Source organism: Megalobrama amblycephala, linkage group LG6, assembly GCF_018812025.1.
Source record: "Megalobrama amblycephala isolate DHTTF-2021 linkage group LG6, ASM1881202v1, whole genome shotgun sequence".
In the NCBI taxonomy this organism is placed as follows: domain Eukaryota; kingdom Metazoa; phylum Chordata; class Actinopteri; order Cypriniformes; family Xenocyprididae; genus Megalobrama; species Megalobrama amblycephala.
This window is the reverse complement of record NC_063049.1, coordinates 28,916,812-28,938,145: the sequence shown is the minus strand read 5'-3', so window position 1 is coordinate 28,938,145 and position 21,334 is coordinate 28,916,812. Positions and strand designations below refer to the sequence as shown.

Genomic DNA, 21,334 nt, shown 5'->3' with positions numbered 1-21,334 from the left:
TATATGTACTGAGTGAATTTGCATTTTCATTCAGTCGATCTGTTATTTTTGTTTTATGCAGGTGTCTTATGTAGCATAATTTCACAAAGCTTTTAAGTCAGACCATGCTGTTTTTTCTGTAAATCTTGAAATTATATAATTTAAATCAAATTTAAATAAAAAACAACTGCTCATGCTCAAAATACAGTGGTGCCTGTATACCAAATACCTACATATTTTTTTAAGACCAGTTTGGCCTGTTATAGAACAAATAAACAACAAATAAATTTGCTTAAAATTGGAATTGGCCATAAAAAAAATAAAATCAATAATAAAAAAATTATTAAATAAATCTTTTCACAGTAAAAACAAATGCAGTTTTCAAATAGCAGTGTGTTTTTTTTTCTTGAAAATTAATGTGTAGTTTGTATGGTTAATATTAATGTAACTGTCAGCTCACTAAGGTTTTAAAAAAAATCGGCCTGCACATGGTTCCTTTTTTTCCATCCGGTCCTCAACCTAAAATGAGTTTGACACCCCTTTAGACCAATCCAATCACCTATTTTCATTATCTTTAACAAAATTACATTAGATAATACTTAATGGGTAAATCTTATATCAAATAGAATAAATATCACTAATCAAAAAGTTTGAAATGTCATTATATTTTATCTGTTAAGCATTGTGTATATTAACAAATTATTATAGAATGTTTGCAAAATGTAGAATCCTAATACATTTAATGCCTAATCAAAACAGGCAAAGTCATTAGTCAACTACGGTTTTATTTTTTTATATGCATATATAAAACAATATTGATTTTTAAACATATTTTACATACAAATGGCACAGGGTGATCACAGTCACTTTGAGAAACAATATCTGCATATATGATATGCTTGTGTTACATGTAGGTCCTAGTTTCCTGCACACAATGATATAACAACTGTCACATGCATTCACATTGGAGATCACAGGACTTGACAACAGACATGCCATATCCCAGAATAGACAATTATGGTGGCACAAATTACTACTACGTTTTAAGGGATATGAAACATGTGTAACAGCATACTATAAGACAGTGTGTAAAGAGCCAGGTCAGGTGTCTCTGCGAAATGCATTATTTTGGTGCATTCTAAGACTACATTCTTAAAAATAAAGCGTCTTTGCAAAGAACTCTGAGTTATGGGAACAAGAGTCAGTTTCCATACGTATACAGTTCTTTGGAGAGTCAAATAGTTCTTGATGTTACATTATAGGTTTTTACATTATGGTCAAGAGATGGTTTTTTATACATTTAAATAATAAAACGTCCACATGGAGGCTGATAACCCTTTTTGGCACTAACCTTTTGGTTTTCTGGCTGGTTAGTATGACCACTGCTGGTAGATGTATGGTTCTAAAAAGCATTTTTCTCCATTGACAACTATTTAAAATTAGCTATGTATTCTCATAAAAAACATTTTTGTCACATTGACATTTAAATGAATGTAAATGCTAATAGACAGCTTTCTCCGGGTATTCTAAACCATGTACTTCTACCAGGAACCTTTTTTTTTAAGAGTATGCAAAACTTCAATGTTAATGTTTTATATGTCTCATTTGCCTCTTTTCCAGAGTTATGCAAGACACACAGTGTATATGCTGTACATTGATGGCATTGCGGACACATTCACACTCAACTCTCATTCCTCAGGATCCTCAGTCTCTTCAGAAAGCTGAATCTCTTCCTCTATCTTCATAGACTGCAGCTCATCTTCACACTGAAATAAAGATGAGGAAATGCTTTAAACGTGACACCCTTTTGCTTTTAAGTCTAACAGTAAAAAACAGACATGGTCTTGCACCAGTTTATCTTCCTTCTCCTCCTCGGGGTCAGAGGTCACTTGCTCCTCTGCACTAAAGTATCCATCATGCTCCACAGAGGCATCCAGAGAAAGAGATCCTTTAGTCCAACCTGAGACAAACAAGAGAAAAAATAGATTAAAGTTAAAACGATGGGGAACAGGATTGGTATTGTAAGTGAACACATAAATGAGGGCAATGTAGAGATGACAGAGAAAGTACCACTGAAGCCTCATTGTGACGTGATAGACAGGGGACAGACCAGCGACCATTTCCCAAACCACAAAAAGAGCATGCATCAGTGTGTGTCAGAGGAATGTTACAGGTGCAATACAAGTTAATATCTATCAACAGCATAAATAAAAGGTGAATCTCTCCACAAATAACACATTTTTGTAGAGAGAAATTCATAAAAGCGGATAAAAGCACATTTCTGTTTTGAAACCCTCTTGCTCCATTAACTTCCATGGCAAATCTATTACCATAAACACATTTTTGTTTGTTTTTACAAACTGAGGGACTACTCAAAATTATTTTTTGTGTAACCGATGCTGTTGATAGAGCTAAACCCGAAACAACCTTGTACAGACAAAGACGTGGTCAGAACCACTCAGAAAGCATCGGATGAGACACACATATAACCTACAAGCACATGCTACCCTAGACCTCAGTGGAGTATGCGTAAGTGTGCACATACGTGTGTACTCAGTATGTGTACTTCTCCTACGATTCTGAAACAGGCTTGATGTACTGAACCACCTGACTCCGCCCAAGTTAGGGTGTGGCCCTGTTTCTGGGAGGAAAATAATCAATCAGAGTGCATCTCTGCATCTTCTTAGTATGGCACATTGCCTGAAGTACACCTGACAGAGTTTCCAGTGAGCTATTCCTTTGAGGATCAGCTCATTTTCTGCCTTTAGTCTTTAGAGAGCTTGATGCCTTGGTGGTAATAAATTGGCTGTTTTTAGCATCAGACATTTTCTATTTTTATTTTTAAAATCTCTCGAAGAGAAGATATCAAGAACACATGAACTTCATGTCTGTTTTTTTTTGTTTTGGTCTGCTGAAATAGGTCACCTAGAGGTGTAGGGTCACTTCGGATATCCTGTCGTTTTGGTTTAGTCTCAAAGCTGAACGAAGCCCCTGTAAACCACCAAAAGAAACAGAGAGAAGTTAAAGGGGAAGTTCATCAATCAAAAACAAAGTCTCTAATGACATAATGTATGTATGCATGTTGATTTTTTTTTTTACTCACCTTTCGCTCTCTGTGTCATTCCAGGTTCTAGAATGTTCTCAAGTTCTTTGCCTCTTTCCTCTTCTGTCTTCTGTTTCTCTACTCCTCCACTCCTGAGGTTCCTACTTTCATTTTTTCTTAAGATGTGATGAATTTCATGTTATAAAATTAGCTCCAATACAAATGTGTAAATGTGATTGTGTGTAATCATACCTGTTAGTTGAGCTGTTCTCTGAGGTGAACTGTTCAGGTGCCTTCTGTTGACGTGCCTCTACATAACAAGAGCATGCTTTTGTTTTTAAAAAGCATCTTTGAAGCATCTTTGTGTTAAATCAGTCATCTGAATGTATCACATATTTCTTTCTAAACAAACATAAAACCAGACCGATACCTTTGTAGGCCTCCAGCTGTCCTGTTAGAAGTTTCCGGATTTCTGTCACCCAGATGGTCTTAACCTCCTCAGACACGGCCTACAAATTAACATACATCACAAAGCCACATATAAACCAGAGACATCCGATCAATACAGACATAACACATGTAACATGATCTTTTTAATAGAAATATGAACTCAAGGCACACCCCTCGTGTGCTCACCTGTACTGTGTAGACCTCATCCCTTGAACTGGACCAGATCTCAAACTTCTTGCTGTCCCCTTTAGCAGTCTCTGTTATTCCAATAGCAGCCATCTAATGAAGACATAAAAAAGACCATCAGGTCAATAGGCTATTGAAGTATGTAAATACTAAAAATGTTTGTTTGTGACCTTACTCATTTAAATCTATAAATAAGCAAATTAGGCATAATCTTATGGACAAATTGAATTATATAAAAAGCTCTTTTGGGCATTTCACCCAAAAGTTTAAATATTTGAGTTTGTGCATGTTAGAAAAAACACTTCTTGCATTTAAAAATTAATAAATAAATAAATAAATAACATTTAATGTGGGCTATAAAATGTTAATGACCCATAAAATATATCAGAAATCTTGCTATTTTAGGAAAAAGTCAGATCAGGAAAATGGCCTTTTAAATATGCAACTCTGGTAGTTACTAAATTTCCCTTAGCATTAGAGAAATGCTATGGTTAATTGAACATAACAGAAGAGATGAGACTTACCAATATGAGCTCACCATCATTTTATTAAATCTTTAGCTAAGCATTATTCCACTTTATGTTAATATACTCACGCTGAGCTCCTGTTTGAAGCTATATGAGGGGGCTTTCTCATATCCCTCTCCGCTCTCTTCTCGTCTCTTGCAGAAGAGCAGAGCTTTCTCGTGCAGGAACAGGTGTCTCTGCATGGGCTTAAACCTGGCCAGCTCTATCACCTTCACATGACCTCTCTTATGCTCCGCCCACACACTGAACGACCCCTGCATCAGCAGGCGACCCAGGTCTCCAAGGTTACCCTGCATGGAATCAATAAATATTTCTTGCAAATGTAGAATAAATAGGAGTGACAGAAAACAATAATGAATATTAATGGGCATGACGTGACTGAAGTGTGTGCATGCCTTTTACCTCATATCCTGTGATGGCAATGAGATGCATTGAGTCATTTACAGCCTTCAGGATCCCTAGTATGGAGGAAAGAGCTGCCTGCAGCTCCACTGAGCCCTCGCAGCCTTTACTGTACTTAATCATCTCCTAAAACACAAACACACACACACACGTTTCCACAGTTATCAACATTGCAAATCTAATAAAGTTTTTCATATTTTATTTTTTAAAAATGCAATACACATTTATAATGCTGTACTTTGTGTTGCTTTACCTTGGCAGTAAATGGTAAAAAACGAGTTAACACTGCTGCGTGGTTATTTCAAATACACAGCAAATTTCACATCTTTCTCTCTTCTGACCAACAGAATCAATCTTTCTCTATTTTTTCTCTCTTTTGGAAACACTTTCGAAGATTTTTTTTCTTTTGCTATAGGAGCAAATGGAAATACAAAAATTATATTTGCTGTGGCCTCCCGTTTACCACTATAGAAGTTTACCTAACTATGGCAACTTCCACTTCTGAGAACCCCAAAAAAGGGAAAAGGGCCCATTGTGACGTATATCCAAGTTAATCAGATTATTGAAAAAAAAAAAAAAAGTAGGGCGGGGACTTGGTTCTTTCCAATGGCTGTTGATTGGATGGAGTAGATCTGAATGTGAGTTTGCAGTCGATTGTAAGAAAGGAGCAGGGTTTAAACAGACTAAATGACTGGAGAAATCCAGCATAAGTTACCAGAGAGAAGTCTGTTGTTTTCACCAGATCAACAAAAGACACTTTTATTGAAGATTATGAGGTCAAAACTATTTAAAAAAAAGAAAAAAAAGAAATGCGAGTAGGAATTGTTCAGAATAAGATCAACAACATGCATTTAGAATATAGAGTACATTTTTATTTCACGCTGACCCTTCAGTTATTACATTTCCATATACACACACACATAACACACATATAATCTAGTACCTTTAGCAGGAGCTGGTACTTAGTGATCCTCTGGACAGGCTTTAGTAAGTACGAGTCCAGCCCCAGCTTGTGCTCTAGTTTCTTCTGACACTCCTGATGCACAAACACAATGTGGTAAAGTTCAAATGGCATTCACTCACAAAGAGGGCCTGATGTCATCAACAGATTGTGGTTAGTGTGTATGTGTGTCTGAGAGAGTGTGTGTTTGGTATAGAAAATTAGAGCACTGCATATTGCACAGTATGTACTGCATGTTACTATTTAAGTATGGAAAACAGTCCTCAGTATTCACAGATAAACATTTAAAACATTTAAAAATTATTTTAATCCAATTTTGTAAAAATCAAACAATGAAGAAGATAAAAATCATAAAATCATATTAAAATGATTATTTGTCACCCTGAATTTGGAAGGTTAAGTGTAGCACAATGGTTTGTGGTATATAGTATTTCACACAGTGAACTACATTTTAGGCAAATGTAGTAGGTCATCAAAATATATTACAAGCAAACAGAACATTGTTTATGTCCATACACACCAGATACTGCAAATATAGTATGTAATAGTAGTATGATAGTACGCCGTTTTACACATGAATGTGTGCATACCTGGAAGAAGGCGCAGTCTGAGCACTGTCTCCAGAGGCTCTCAGAACGAGGCTTGTTGTGACAGTATTTCTCATAAATCTGCAGCTCCCTCATCTAAACAACCACAATGACCAAAGTTCTGAGCATCACTGAAAAAAATAAACTCCCAAAAGTTGACTTTTACTTTTTTTTGCTAGTTATATAAAACTCACCCAGTCTAAAAAGCAGCGTCCCACAAGCTCAGGACAGTCAGTGTAAGTCTCCAGCTCTTTGAGGAATATTCTGAAAGAGAGGAATTTAAAATTAACTGTGAAACATTTATTTGATCAGTGATACCTCCGAACAAACAATTCACTAAAATGAATCAGAATTTACATCCTAACTAATGATGCTACTAACTATTCTTCAAATAATTTTGTTTACATGTCAATGTTGTCCCTCCACTCCACTAGATGGCGCTCACCTTTTGTGGAAATTATAAATCTCCTGCATGTTCCCAAATAACACATCCTTCTTATTCTGCAGGGCTGCAGGGAGGAGAGGAGCCATGGAGGGGTTGTCCATCTCAGCAGCATATCCCTACAGCGTACACATGACATATTTAATGGGGGAATATCACGGCAAACAGGATTTTCATGCCCTTTTAAAATAAAGATTTTGGCGTAGACCTGCTTTAACTTTCACAACAATAATCTAAAACTTCTAAAAACATGTAGCATAAGGCCACTTTAAACAACATTTTATGAAAATATCCTGCCACATAAAAAAAATGAAATAGTTTCTTGATGTGAAAATGACTTTTATTTATGAAAGAACTGACAGATTCACTCACCTGCAAAACACACATAAGCTCTTCCACATATGCTCTCTCTGTTTCCAGTAACTCATTCATTACATGCCTTTGAACAAACACAGAGAACACACACAACGAAGAACAGTCAATTACTACACTGTAGAGGAGTGTTGATGGTCTAGTAAGGCACATGTGTTCCCCTCTTTCCCTTTTGAACTCTGACCCTGGACTGACCTGCGCAGCACAGCCAGGGTTTCCTCTTCCTCGGATACAGAAGCATTGCGACTGCTCCTGTCAACCTGATCGAAGTTCACCTACATAAGGAGGATCATTTTTGAGTAATAGTTAAGGCCTTTAACTTACATAAAGCTCACTACATGAGAGAAAGGAATATAGCATTTGCTCATACAAATAGAGTTATTTAAAATGATTGAAAAGAGAAGAAATCCATTAAGGGCATTGTAGATGAATTATACATACTTCTTTACAGGACACCCTGCTGTCTGAGTCTTCACTAATACAGATGTTCTCATGTTCCCTGTGAGCTGAAAGAGAAATAAACCAATTGCCTCTATTTTACACTTAAAAAAGATGATAGATAGATAGATACATACACACATACAAACACACATACCAGGAGATGAGAGTGACTCCGGTCGAGGGGCCACAGGTTGGACAGGCCGTGTTTGCTTAGCTGCTAGTTTCTTCAGGCTAACCCTCCTCTTCTCAAACATCTCTTCCAGTGAGGCTTTCTTCTCAAATGCACGCTTCACATGCTCCTGTATCAGTACACATTATACAATATCATATAACACAATATAAAACATTATATCATTATTGGTGTATGCTAAATTATTCATATTCATATTTATTCAATTTATTTATCTTTTATTATTTATTCCTTTTTATGAATCTTATTATTATTTTCTTTATGAATTGTAGTCATTGATAGCTATGTATTAATTTAATCATCATAAATCGTTATATTCCTTATGTTGCATTTTTATTCTTTTACAATATTGATTTCTTTAATCGTTTGATTATTTCCAAGGTAAGATCTTTGGTGTCTCTTCTGTGCTGTAAGATCAAGTTGGTGTATTTTCCATTAGAATTGATTACGTGATGTACCTTTGTATCAAAATATGTCTGTTTCCATCCAAGATACACAATATTCTCTTAAAGGTGTCAAAACCACAACTCATCTATCTATCTTCATCTATCTTTGCAACCGTAGCATTTGACTGGTCACGCTGACCTAACTGTTACACCAACTATGACATAATGGATAAATCTGTTTGACCTTTTCTTATCAGACCAAAACAAGTTTAGGAGGGTTTCCTGCATATATATATTCTTTGATCTTATTTTGATCTTCACTTCTGCTTCCTCTTCTACTTCCTCTCCTTGTATTCTGCAAATATCTTCTTTTGTTTCCTCCTTTCTTTAATCTCTGATCTTCACAATCTTCATCTGTTAGATACAATACTTTGGAATTTATTATAAACTACAGAATAAGACAGATCATATTTTTGTTTAAACCTATTTGCTATTACAATTTTAATATTTACTTAATTTGTTTGTCTCTATAATTGTACATTATTACTCAATAAATTTGTTATTCCTTATTCAAATTTGATCTCTGACTTAATCATTGCTTGTTTGCCTGGATCTCACTGCATCAATTATACATTATCTATCTATCTATCTATCTATCTATCTATCTATCTATCTATCTATCTATTTCATTATTTGTTAAACATTTTAGAGATGTCTTTATTTTATTTATTTTTTATTTATTTATATTTTTTATAAATAAAATATATTGCAAAGAATCTTTTTTCGATTTCATTTTATGCTGACTAAAAATTAAACTGAATTGAATTTGAATTATAAATGAGTTGCAGGTATTTGCCTCACCCTGAGCTCATTGTTCAGTATGCTCTCATATTCCAGCCAAACTGTGCTGATCTCCCACAGCTCTTTCTCATTGGCTGTCTCCAGGTAAAACTCCAGCTCTGACAGTGCTGACTCCGCCCCCTCCTGTGACTGGCATTTGTCAAGAGGCTGTGATGCTAGCATGTAAATCCCATCATCACACCATTTACACACCTGAGAGAGAAAAAGTACGGAAGAGAATGTAGAGGAAACAGATTTGCATATACAGTATGAAAGTGTGGTATACCTATCTGTGTGTGTGTAGAGAATTTGCATGTAGCTGTGTGAAGGTGAGGACTTTATGCACCATAACTCCAGGTCTCCCCAGCTGGGAAAGCCAAACTAGTTCTGTCTTAAAAGCTTCTTGGGTGGTGTAAGTTAATGGTTAAATATCTGGACCAGTAACTGAAGGATTTATAAAAATATAATCAAATATAAATATAAATGTGCATGTTTGTGTATTTCTAGTCACCATTTCAAGTTTTTTATGTAGCTCCCTAGCCTGTGTCAGCATGGTCTTCTTGTCTTTTAGCTCTTGGATGAGATTCTCTCTCGCTTTCTGTAGCTCACTGCATTTTACTGCAACACTGTCATCAACATTCTGAGAGCCGTCAATCAATCCTTGGCCCTCGGCAACCACAGATCTTACTCTGTCCAGCACTTCCTGCAGAAAAAGTGTGTTGGAGAGGAGGCATTCATCACAAGGGTTATTGAAAGCTTTAATATCAATTAGACTGACACATCCATGCATATGTGTGTGTGGACACATGATAACACAATTATTCAGTTGGCGGAGACTCACACAGACTTTCTTTTCGTGATTGGTCAGTTCTTGAAGGAGGTGTTCTGTTTGGGCGGGGCTTATTCCAACATCCGAGAAAGAATTCAGCGTTTCTGTTGCCTGCTCCAGCTCTGTTTGCAACTACAAGACCATGGCAAATGAAAACAGAGTGCAAATATTATTAGTAAATGCTAATGTATTGCAGTAATAAGAATAAGCTGTAAAATATTAGTGTCTTTTAAAAGCAAGACCTGTTGAAAGCTGTGCTCAAACTGGCAGAGTTTCAAACATAGCTCCAGTTTATTTTGATGCTGAATCCAGAACTCATCAAATGCTGTAGAGCTCTCATTCAACTGGGATAATAGCCTGCAAGTTGGCAGGGAAAAAGAGAGAGGGATATATGAGAGAAATCTGAATGAGGAAATAATTGACAGTTGAGGATAAGGAAATATAAGGAAATAATGATAATTATTTCCTCATATTGAGGAGATGAGGAAATAATTGATAATTGTTTATTGAAATTTAAAAAAAACATATATTACGTGAATATTAGATGAAATATGAAATAGTGTATAAACCACCAGTGTTGTTATTGTTAGATAAACTATTACAAAAATGGTGTTTACATTTGAAATAAAACTGAAATTAAATAAAATATAGATATTTTTATGGAAAAACTCTTTGGTAACTAACTGAATAAGTTAAAGTTAAAGTTTAAGTAAATAAGTTTAAGTACTATATGACTCAAACTAAAATAATAATTTATTAGATCTATATAAAAATAAAAAAAATGAAAATAAGAATAAAGAAAACTAAAAATAAACGTCAGTTCAAAATATTTACATATACAACAATAGTATTATAGTATAGCATTATATAAATAATGCTAAAGCAACACTGTAATCTCATTTATGCTGTCTAACTGTCTACCGAGATCCTAAAGCATGAAGTAACGGTGTATATATATATATATATATATATATATATATATATAAAAAAAAAATATATATATATATATATATATATATATATATATATATATATATATATATATATATATATATACAGTACAGTCCAAAAGTTTGGAACCACTAAGATTTTTAATGTTTTTAAAAGAAGTTTCGTCTGCTCACCAAGGCTACATTTATTTAATTAAAAATACAGTAAAAAACAGTAATATTATGAAATATTATTACAATTTAAAATAACTGTGTACTATTTAAATATATTTGACAAAGTAATTTATTCCTGTGATGCAAAGCTGAATTTTCAGCATCGTTACTCCAGTCTACAGTGTCACATGATCCTTCAGAAATCATTCTAATATGCTGATTTGCTGCTCAATAAACATTTATGATTATTTTCAATGTTGAAAACAGTTGTGTACTTTTTTTTTTTTTTTCAGGATTCCTTGATGAATAGAAAGTTCAAAAGAACAGCATTTATCTGAAATACAAAGCTTCTGTAGCATTATACACTACCGTTCAAAAGTTTGGGGTCAGTAAGAATTTTTATTTTAATTTTTTTGAAAATAAATTAAAGAAATGAATACTTTTATTCAGCAAGGATGCATTAAATCAATCAAAAGTGGCAGTAAAGACATTTATAATGTTACAAAAGATTAGATTTCAGATAAACACTGTTCTTTTGAACTTTCTATTCATCAAATAATCCTGAAAAAAAATATTGTACACAAATATTTTGTACAATTGTACACATTAAATGTTTCTTGAGCAGCAGATCAGCATATTAGAATGATTTCTGAAGGATCATGTGACACTGAAGACTGGAGTAATGATGCTGAAAATTCAGCTTTGCCATCACAGGAATAAATTACTTTGTGAAATATATTCAAATAGAAAACAGTTATTTTAAATTGTAATAATATTTCACAATATTACTGTTTTTTACTGTATTTTTAATTAAATAAATGTAGCCTTGGTGAGCAGACGAAACTTCTTTTAAAAACATTAAAAATCTTAGTGGTTCCAAACTTTTGGACTGTACTGTATATATATATTCAGATGCAGAATAACAACAGAGGAAAAAGTTAAACTAAGAGGATTTAAAAGTCAAAGGTGTACCTGTGCACTGTAGCAAGGTTCTCCAGCTGATCGGGGTTTAGACTGCTGTCTGGATCTCTGCGGACCGGTTCTCTGATGTTCTCCAAGAGTTTCCGTCCTTGGCTGAGAGCTCCTGTGATCTCTTCCTAAAGAGAAAACAATGATGCAAAGAATAATTTTGTAAAAACCTAATGAATGTGTGAGGTGGCACATATTGAATACTACTGAATATTTTGAATGCTTTTTTTAATAAATACTTTCAAACGGTCTTTTCTGCTGGTGTGTGCATTGAGCAGATTGCCGGCTGTTAGGAGGTTGTTAGGCAGCTCTGTTTCTGCCATCTCTCTGCCAAACACTTGCAGTCTCTGTGCCATCCTCTTCACTAATGCAGCAAAGCTTTCAAGATCCTACAGGCACAAAGAAATCATAATTTCACATATAATGTACATTACTGGTGTAGCTTGTTTCGTTTCACATATGTAATGAAGTTTTTAATGTGCACTCAATTATTTTTCTCCAATTAAAAACACATAAAACGTAATTAAAATTACTTTTAAAATATGTTTCAATCATGTGCAATAAAATGCCATAGGGTTTTATCAACAGCCAAACAAAAGATATTTTATTTCCACTTGATCGAGAATTTTGCGTGTGGGCGAAAGATTTCACAACACAAATTTCCCAACGGGATTAAGTTGGCCATATGAATTCAACACATTGACCAAAAGAAAGCTGCTTGGTTTGAAAGTGACTTCTGTGTGAGCTGTGTTTCTTTGCTACACTATAGTATTGACAATAGACAACAGACCTTCTTCCCCACAGAATGTTGCTGTAATTACATCAATGATTTTAATGAACACACCTTTACACTTCAAGCAGGTCGCCTCATGAAGACAGCAATGTTGCAATCACATGAAAAGCCGTGCATTAATAATATTATGAATATGATTTCACTTTATCCCCCCGATTATTGGGCACTGTCACTCATGTAATAAATAAATCATGGCTGACTGCAAAATATGCATTTCTACAAATTAATTGATTTCACGTGATGCTACATCCACACCACTAGATGTCAATATAAGTCGAGTCATACCCATCCACACAGCAACATAAATAAAAAATACAGAGTACAACTTTAAGATGTTCTTACGGTGCGATGAGAAATCCAGGTCTTGTGGCAGTAGTATTGAGAGCCACCCAGTTCTTGTGTCAGCTGACTCCGCTCAATATAAGAGTGCAGATCAGCCACTGAGCTTAGCATGAGGACCTTCAATACACACACAGGCTTTGTTATTTACAATGACATGACACACACAAAAGATGTGGCTTGTATAAACATAACAACAACAACACACATTCATGTTAATTACCGGTACTTTAAAGTCGTCTCTGTGTAGTTTAAAGAACACATCAGAAAATGTTCGCTGCAGGATAGCACTGGGTCTCAGCACCAGAACGAGACGAAGATTAGCAGGAAACCAGCCCTACGCACAAACACATAAGAAAGCACACAAATTCATATTATACTAAATATATTAAAGACATATTTTAAAATATATGACAGTATATTATTTAAAATATATTACAGTATCTGCAAAAATATTATTGAAGACAATATTTATGTGCGTTTATATAAGAGAGATTCAGAAGAATCAGGTGCAGTTAGACTCACTGAGATACGCAGTAATGTTGCCTTTAAACACGTCCATCGATCTCGACGCCTATCAATCACCACGATAAAGCCCACACCTGCTGCACTCAGACTGATGGAGACACATGCACATGTGTTACTGCTGTCACCATATATGATATTCAAACGTGTGTTAATGTGTGAATTTACCTGGGAATACTTGTCAGGTAGGTGAGAACATTACGAAACTCTTGGTCTCCAATTTCACAAAATGAAGGGAATTCTGGGAAGATAATGATAGGGCTTCCATCCTGTCCTCTTCCACCTAAAATAGACAGATATGAAGAATCATAGAGGAAAATCCTGCTCCTATAATCTGTTGAACAGGCAAACAGCAGGGGGCAATAAACACCAGAAACTGTGCTGTCGTCTGTGTTGGCATGCATCACAGATCTTAAATTAGCACACAAGCAGGCCAATGAAAACCTGCTCACACCACCTGTATGCTGTGTCACAGTTTTCATATTGTGTGCTACTGCTATTGAACAACAGTTGCTTGAGAGGTCTCTGACAGCCAAACTGTGACATAATTCTAGATCGGCTTGTATTTGTTCCTATCATCTGTTTGGCAGCTAGTGTCAGGAATTCTGCTGCATTGACAAGACTGTGCCACAAATCACCAAAATAAATAAATAAATAAATAAATAAAAATAAAGTACAAGCAAGATTAGAAATGGTACCCTGAACCTGAACTAATATACACCACACCGCTTGCCTATACAAAACCATAATGATGCTAGCTTTCTATGGGTGGTAACCAGGCTGTTGCTATGAAGTTGCTAAGGTGTTCTGAGTGTCATTTTGCATGTAGCTACACTTCCATTCAAATGTTTGGGGTTGGAATATTTTTTATTGTTTTTGAATGTTCACCAAGGATTTGGTTGATTATATTATATTATATTATATTATATTATATTATATTATATTATATTATATTATATTATATTATATTATATTATATTATAGTTTTCAGTGCCACATGATCCTACAGAAATCATTCTAATATGATGAGTTGCTGCTCAAGAAACATTTCTTATGATTATCAATGCTGCTTAATATTTTTGTGGAAACCATGAGACCTTTTTTTTTTTTTTAAATTTTTAGGAGTGAAATAGTTTTTTTTCTTTTTGCAACAATGTAAAAGTCTTTACTGTCACTTCTAATCAATTTAATGCAGCCTTGCTAAAATAAAAGTATTCATTTCTTAAAAATATAATAAAACTTACTGCTCCCAAACTTTTGAACAGTAATGTATATTGTCACTAACTGAAAGTCAAAAGAGACCAAGTCTCATTCATATCTCCTGTTTTCTAGGTTTGGGCTGCTCCCCAGCAAGTAGTATTGTTTTGACCATTTTACAGCTTAGAAAAATGATTAGAAAAATATAATCATAAATAAGATAAAATGAAGAGATAAAGATACATAAGTGTTGTCAGGACAGAAACTATGATTAACCCAATGTATACAGCGAGATTCAAAAATGTTACTTTATTCTTCCTATCTTCGCTCCTTCAAATCAGGATGAAAATGAAAGCTGAAACATTGGTGGTAAGACAGAGAGAAGATAGTGGTGATGGAATGCAAAGAGAGAGAAAGAGAGAGCGACAGAGAAAGCCACTGGGTGAAGATCCCAATGTGACAAAAATATAAATTTGGCAAGTCATGCCTTCTTCTCCCTGTCTCCATGACAACAGGACAGAGATTGTGCAAGCATCGTTTACTCAGTTCAGTTTAACGATAACAACCTGTCATCAAAAGCACCACATATTCAGATCCTTAAAGCTGTAGTGTGTGTACAAGCCCACATTTCATAAAAGTGTTTCTAAACACCAGAATGTCTTTTTCCTCTCCATTGTTTTGTTTTTTTACATCCTTTACAGAGAAACACATTCAAAAATTTTCCAACCATCCATTACAGACAGAAGCAGGAAATTATGTAACGTGAATTTTGACTAACAAATCTACACATACGTACATGTGCAGTAACGTTTATAATGTTACATATTCAAATACATATTTTTTGTGCTCTTAATGAAAAACTCTTTTGTACTACAATATATTTTAAGTAGAAAAGTGATTACCCTCATTGAGATAAAGGAAAGACAAGTGTTTCTATTGCAATACACTAGAAATGGGAGTAAAATTCATCCTAAAATAAAAACGTGAATGGCATAACTTTAGTCTTGGAGGATTTGATAAGAAATGTTCAAGTTTACATTGAAATCTCTGACTCCAGATTTTAGAATGTTGGCAACCTTGTTGAGATCTGATTGAAACTCTAAAAGAGACATGTATGAATATGATTACTGGGGTCTTTTTAGGATACATATCCAATAATTAAAATGCATAAGCAAAAGTCTATCTGCTTTCTATGAGACACAACTGAGATCTCATTTAAGAGATCTAACTTCATTTTACAGTATGTGTACTTACATATAAGGTAACTACATGGGTTAAGGTTAGGTTTAGAGATAGGTTCAGGGTTAGTACCTAGTTATAACCCAGTTATTGTAATTGCTATAATAAGTACATATGTATGCGTGGAACAGGACTGTAAAATAAAGTGCTACCGAGATATCATTTGTTTTTCTTTTTCCCTGTGGGTCCTTAACAGTTGGTCCCTGGATAAAGAAAGAAATGCGAATATAAAGAGCATTTACCTGACAGGAACGCAAACTGTCTCTTGAGCTCAGTGATGATGTCAGCAGCGAAGAGAGGACTGGACTCCTTCTGCATGATCTCATCTGTAACAAACACACAGAGACACACACTAACATCCCGTCTACAGTCATCATTTACAGGATCGTTCTAGTTCTCCCTGTAACCAGGGCAAGACAATTATCCTGCAGTATCACCATTTAAACAAAGTTTAAAACACTCTTCAGCAAATCTTTTGCCTTACTTGCACAATAGCAAATAACATAAAGAAAAGAGCACTTATGCTATTGAAATAAATCACAGGTGAAGAAGTTAACCACAGGTAAGAAGACCCTACAGAGACTGCATACACACACTAATATATTACTGGCTGTCTTGAATGTATTGTATCTTTGGCTGGTGTATATTACCATCTGAGGTAGGTGAATCTTGCCCAAAGCAATTCCCATGCTCTGGTCAATGGCACATCAGACATGTTTAGAAAGAAAAGAGTAGGTGATTTCCTATCTATCTCAACCAAAACCACCTCTGGATATAGTGCCACAAAGTGTGTACAGCTAATTATCTGCAAGTCCACACCTTCTATTGTATATTACATTATGGCCTCAATGTTTTTTTTAATTGCAGGATTAAGAAATGCATTTTTTTAAACCTACACACCAATCAGATATTATAAGCGAATGACAGAAGAGGCCTGAGATGAGTGAGAATATATCCATTGCCTTCTTTTGTTCTTCTAAAATAAGAGCGTGTTGTCCTTTGGAGTCAGATTTACCCCCTTAGGATATTCACACACACTGGACAGAAAATCATCTGTCACATTTCAAATGAGCTTTTATGGTAGCACCTGCCTTTCTCTCTCTCCTGCTCTCAGTTCTAATCAATTATATTTACTATGCTTCATTTGTATGACACAAACTGCAAAACTGCACTGCCAAATTTGTCAGAAATGAGTATAGTAAAATAAAGTAAAATAACAAATTAACAAATCAAATCACTGTATGAAATATTTTAAAATAATTTTAAATTTAAGATAAAAAAAAAAAGTCCTAACTTACTTTGGAGCCAGTGGCAACATCTGGAAAATCTGTAATATTTCTCAACCTCTGCTAGAGCAATGCACACAGTTTTCCCACCATTCTGTACATCCATCTCTCTGTTTCTCTCTTCCTCTTATTGTCTAATGTCTCACTAAATCCTCAGTCGTCTTGTATCCATAAGCGGTGATCTCAGAATGAGCTACCTGAGACAGGTGCATCAGGTAATGACTTCCTGTTTCTCTCTCTCTCTCTCTCTCTCTCTCTCTAATTTCCAGACTTCCTGGAATGGACTGGTCCCCTGACGCACAAACACAGGTTCCCTTCACCTGCTGCAACATTTTTATAACTGATAACAGTGATGGATCACTGACTGTAAAGCACTGTACGTCCTTTGTTTACACTCGGTCTATGTCTGTCTGTGTCGGCACAATCACCCCAAAAAGAGTCTGCCACCCCCCCCAGGAGCCCCTTCCCCCATCACATTGGTGGATGAATGAACCCCTGTGTGTGTCTGTGTTTGGTTGGTTTCTCCCCAGTATAGGAGGAATCTGAGTGCTATCTGATCTTGCTGAGGAGGGAAAGATAAAAGCTGAATTCAAACCAAGTCACTCAGTAGCGATTCAAACCAACAGATAACATTTAAAAAGGAGAAAACAGTCTTTTTAGTCTGGTAAATCTCTCTAGCACTGGTATACTTCTCTCTTTCAGACACGCATACAAATGTAAATACACACTTTTCCTTAGGAGTCTCTGTGGGCAAAAATATTGCTCCAGTCCAGACTGAGTCAAAATAAAGTTCAGACAAAAACACACATATATCATCTATTTCACAATAAATGTGTTTGAAGTTTGAAAAAAAAAAAAAAAAAAATCAGTGTAACGTTTTAGTACATAATATTACGATTATCATTGCACTGTATTGTGGGGCCCAAAAGTCAGAGGCTTTTTTGAAAATATAGGATTCAAAATCTTAATTTAAACCTGTAAAATAAGCAAAGTTTAGGATTTTGAAAAAATGTAAAAGAAGAAAAAAAGTCCATGACATAAATTTGATAAGAAAATCAAAGATTTGGGACTATTTCTATAGGTTACTAATCACATAAGCAAATTTATAACACTGATCATGTGAACTCCTTTGTACAGATGACAGTTCTTGAAGCTCAAGATGCTCTTTGGATCATTCTCAAATCATACTGGAGAACATGATCATGAGGTTTCACACAAATTTGTTTTGTTTGTAATAAAACAGCATTAAATTAGTGAGCATAAGAGAATTCTTTCAAAATATTTAATATTCTCAACGGTATTGTACTGTACAATCATCTAAAGACCTTTTGAACATGCCAACAAAAGTGGTGAATTTTTGACAGTGTTAACATGCTTTCACTCACTCTGTCCTTGTGCCAGCGGGACCAGAGGAAGATGTCCACAATCACCGCCTTGTTTGGGATGCCTTTTCCTGGATTTCCTCAGCATAATTTTCCCCTCTATTGCCGTCTGATACCTGACCTCACAATGTTCTTTAGATATACTTTACGATACTACATGGTACTAAAATCAAACAGTTGACTGCAATAGTTAAAGTATCAGCTACTACACTCAATTTCAGAACAGCTAGTAGTTAAACGACATACATGCTTACCTAAAGCCTGTGGACTAACTACTGCAGCAAGCCACGCTGTTACTGTGGAAAACTGTTTTATGGTATCTGTTTTTGTACTCAGCAGTAACTCTGCCAAACACACACACACACACACACACCCCCCAGCATGAATCTCACATGATGGTTTTTTGGGAATTCTCTTCCAGCCTTGAGCTTCTGAATATGTTCTGAAGCCTCTAAATTGTGTTGTACACAATCTTCTACATGCCTCCTGGCCTCAGATTAATTTTTTAGCAAGTAAAAGGCCTTTTAGTATCATTCTAAAAATGTCCACCTTTAGTTTATGGTACACGTCTTTTTGCTGTGAAATCTTACATTTTTATAAAGTAAACATTATAATTACTTTTATATTGATATTAATATTTCAAGATGAACAGATGGACTGAAGTGACTTATATTTACTTCATTATCTTTACATTATTATTTTATATTTATAAAAAAACATATTTTTGTTAAAAAAAGTATGTATCAATGATACAACAGGCTTCTGAAGAATGATTATTTATAAATCTCTCAATCATCAATGCATTACATTAAATGTTTTGCCCCCCAAAATCAAAACTACAGCATTTGAATATCATCTTACAATGACATATTATTGATAGATATAGAGTGACATATTCTAATGATATTTATATGCATTTTATGTAAGTAGTCTGTAAATATCATTGATTTAAATTACAAGCAATGTGAATTTCATCTCACTTTTTAGCCATATAAATAACAACAAATGCCCCAAATTGCATATTTTTGCTCAGTTTGGGCATTTGAAAAAAAATTGAGATGTTTTTTCCTCCTCGAATGTGAGTTCCATATTCTCACTATTTGGGCCATAAAAGCCTGATGTATCAAATATGATACAAAACATATATGCAAAAAAATTGTTCACATTTTATCTAAAGGTACAATAAACTGTTACATAAAAAAAAAAAAAAAGATTTTAAAAATAAATTTTCATATGTCAGGGTAAATAATTTAATTAAACAATATCACACAAGCAAGAGTGCTGCTGTTCCAAATATCAACTCGGTTATGATTTGGCCGATACTTGGCCCATGAAGTGACCAAAATTTGCGGCCACATATAAAATCATGCTGCAGTACTGCTGTAAAATATAAAAGGTGAATAATCCTTACCACTGGAAAACATTACTAATACGCCACTCAGTGTCTATAGGCATTTAAACAGAACCAAGTAGCTCTTTTATAAGCTGAGTGACAAACATACTAATTTCTTACCAATGCTGTGAGAGACATTGCTCAATCTGCGCTGTAGCTCTTGCACGACTGCCTTCTCTGTCTGCATCCAGATCATCGGCATCCTTCACTCCAGAGGGAAGGAGGACGGATAGAGTGAACGTTATGAGAAGAATATCACCCTCTGTCCTTCAGTGATGGGCAATTCAGCATCAGCATCACAGAGAGAGACGGGGGAGGGGCTCCCCGATGACACCTACACAGTCAGACAGTCTATGAATATAACCAGTGCAAACCACACACGCATGTGCACACAGAATGGCATGACATGCTGCTCCAGTTAGGACTTTGGCGCCATCACTAGTACTGTTTCTGCTATTACAGCACATGCACCTGGAGAGGAAGCAAGAGGACAAGATTGAAAGAATTTAATTCACAGTGATTGACTTGAATTTCATATAGTAACAGTATAACAAAACGATGCTCAGATATTTTGTCACATTGATCACAACTTATAGCAGTCAGTGATGTTGTGGGTTTGGGTTAAGAACTTTACAGGAAATAAACAGAAAAAAAAAACTTCATAGTATTACAGCAGAAAAGAGATGAAGATAATTCAGTAAAACTTTGTAAGTGATATATTTGCATTTGTCAGTATATATAATCTGCTGTAGGTTCTATAAGTGAGCATGTTTCATGTCCGTACTAGGCCTACTACATATAACCTAAACTGCATTTTCACATTTTCTGAGAGAGAAATGTGTGTGTGATGCTCACCTATGCAAGTTGGTGGTTGGTTGCCAAGATTTTGCTGTCTGTGGGGTTAAAGGATTAGTCCACTTTCAAATAAAATTTTCCTGATAATTTACTCACCCCCATGTCATCCAAGATGTTCATGTCCTTCTTTCATTGGTCGAAAAGAAATTAAGGTTTTTGATGAAAACATTCCAGGATTTTTCTCCTTATAGTGGACTTCATGGCCTCCAAATGGTTGAAGGTCAAAATTACAGTTTTAGAGCAGCTTCAAAGGGCTTTAAACGATACCAGACGAGGAATAAGGGTGTTATCTAGCGAAACGATCGGTCATTTTCGAAAAAAATACAACTGTATTTGCTTTATAAACACAAATGATCGCCTTGCACGTGCTTCCGCTTTCAGTATTCTTCAAAAAGCTTACGCCGTATGTTCTACACCTTCCCTATTCTACTTTCGGAACGAACGCGGCGCCAGTTTCGTTTTTTTTCCGTAAGTAGAATAGGGAAGGCGTAGGACATAGCGTAAGCTTTTTGAAGAATACGGAAAGTGGAAGCACGTACAAGCCGATCATTTGTGTTTATAAAGCAAATACAGTTGTTTTTTGTTTTTTTTTCGAAAATGACAGATCGTTTCGCTAGA

General features: G+C 35.1%; 1 protein-coding gene across 5 annotated transcripts; it reads right to left on the bottom strand.

Moving 5' to 3' along the window:
- Window positions 1-746: 746 nt before the first annotated feature.
- On the bottom strand, window positions 747-20,837 carry mcf2lb (mcf.2 cell line derived transforming sequence-like b). 5 transcript variants are annotated; one of them, XM_048193716.1, is made up of 32 exons: window positions 20,717-20,837; window positions 19,982-20,332; window positions 18,472-18,584; window positions 16,043-16,126; window positions 13,533-13,647; window positions 13,365-13,455; window positions 13,063-13,176; window positions 12,843-12,959; window positions 11,947-12,096; window positions 11,711-11,835; window positions 9,878-9,992; window positions 9,648-9,767; window positions 9,318-9,509; window positions 8,828-9,019; window positions 7,545-7,689; window positions 7,391-7,455; window positions 7,145-7,224; window positions 6,950-7,016; window positions 6,581-6,696; window positions 6,330-6,399; window positions 6,139-6,231; window positions 5,531-5,623; window positions 4,588-4,713; window positions 4,254-4,475; window positions 3,659-3,751; window positions 3,453-3,531; window positions 3,275-3,332; window positions 3,083-3,198; window positions 2,905-2,970; window positions 2,525-2,620; window positions 1,830-1,939; window positions 747-1,745 (listed from the first exon to the last, which is right to left on the bottom strand). In XM_048193716.1, exons 3-32 carry the CDS (start codon window positions 18,554-18,556, stop codon window positions 1,668-1,670), a joined length of 3,273 nt encoding a protein of 1,090 aa, XP_048049673.1. In that variant the 5' UTR covers window positions 18,557-18,584; window positions 19,982-20,332; window positions 20,717-20,837; the 3' UTR covers window positions 747-1,667. The 5 variants fall into 5 exon arrangements, with proteins under 5 accessions (XP_048049673.1, XP_048049674.1, XP_048049671.1 ...); XM_048193717.1 differs by lacking the exon at window positions 18,472-18,584; XM_048193714.1 differs by lacking the exons at window positions 18,472-18,584; window positions 19,982-20,332; window positions 20,717-20,837 and adding an exon at window positions 17,099-17,282.
- Between the last annotated feature and the right edge of the window lie 497 nt (window positions 20,838-21,334).

What these genes read in the sequence shown, in the direction of transcription:
- mcf2lb (XM_048193714.1), bottom strand. Translation starts at nt 17,192, where the DNA reads ATGGATGTACAGAATGGTGGGAAAACTGTGTGCATTGCTCTAGCAGAG. An exon ending in ATTTATAATTTCCACAAAAG is followed by an intron (nt 6,400 to 6,580) that starts GTGAGCGCCATC and finishes CCTCTCTTTCAG; the next exon opens with AATATTCCTCAAAGAGCTGG. An exon ending in CAGACTGCGCCTTCTTCCAG is followed by an intron (nt 5,624 to 6,138) that starts GTATGCACACAT and finishes TTTGTGCATCAG; the next exon opens with GAGTGTCAGAAGAAACTAGA.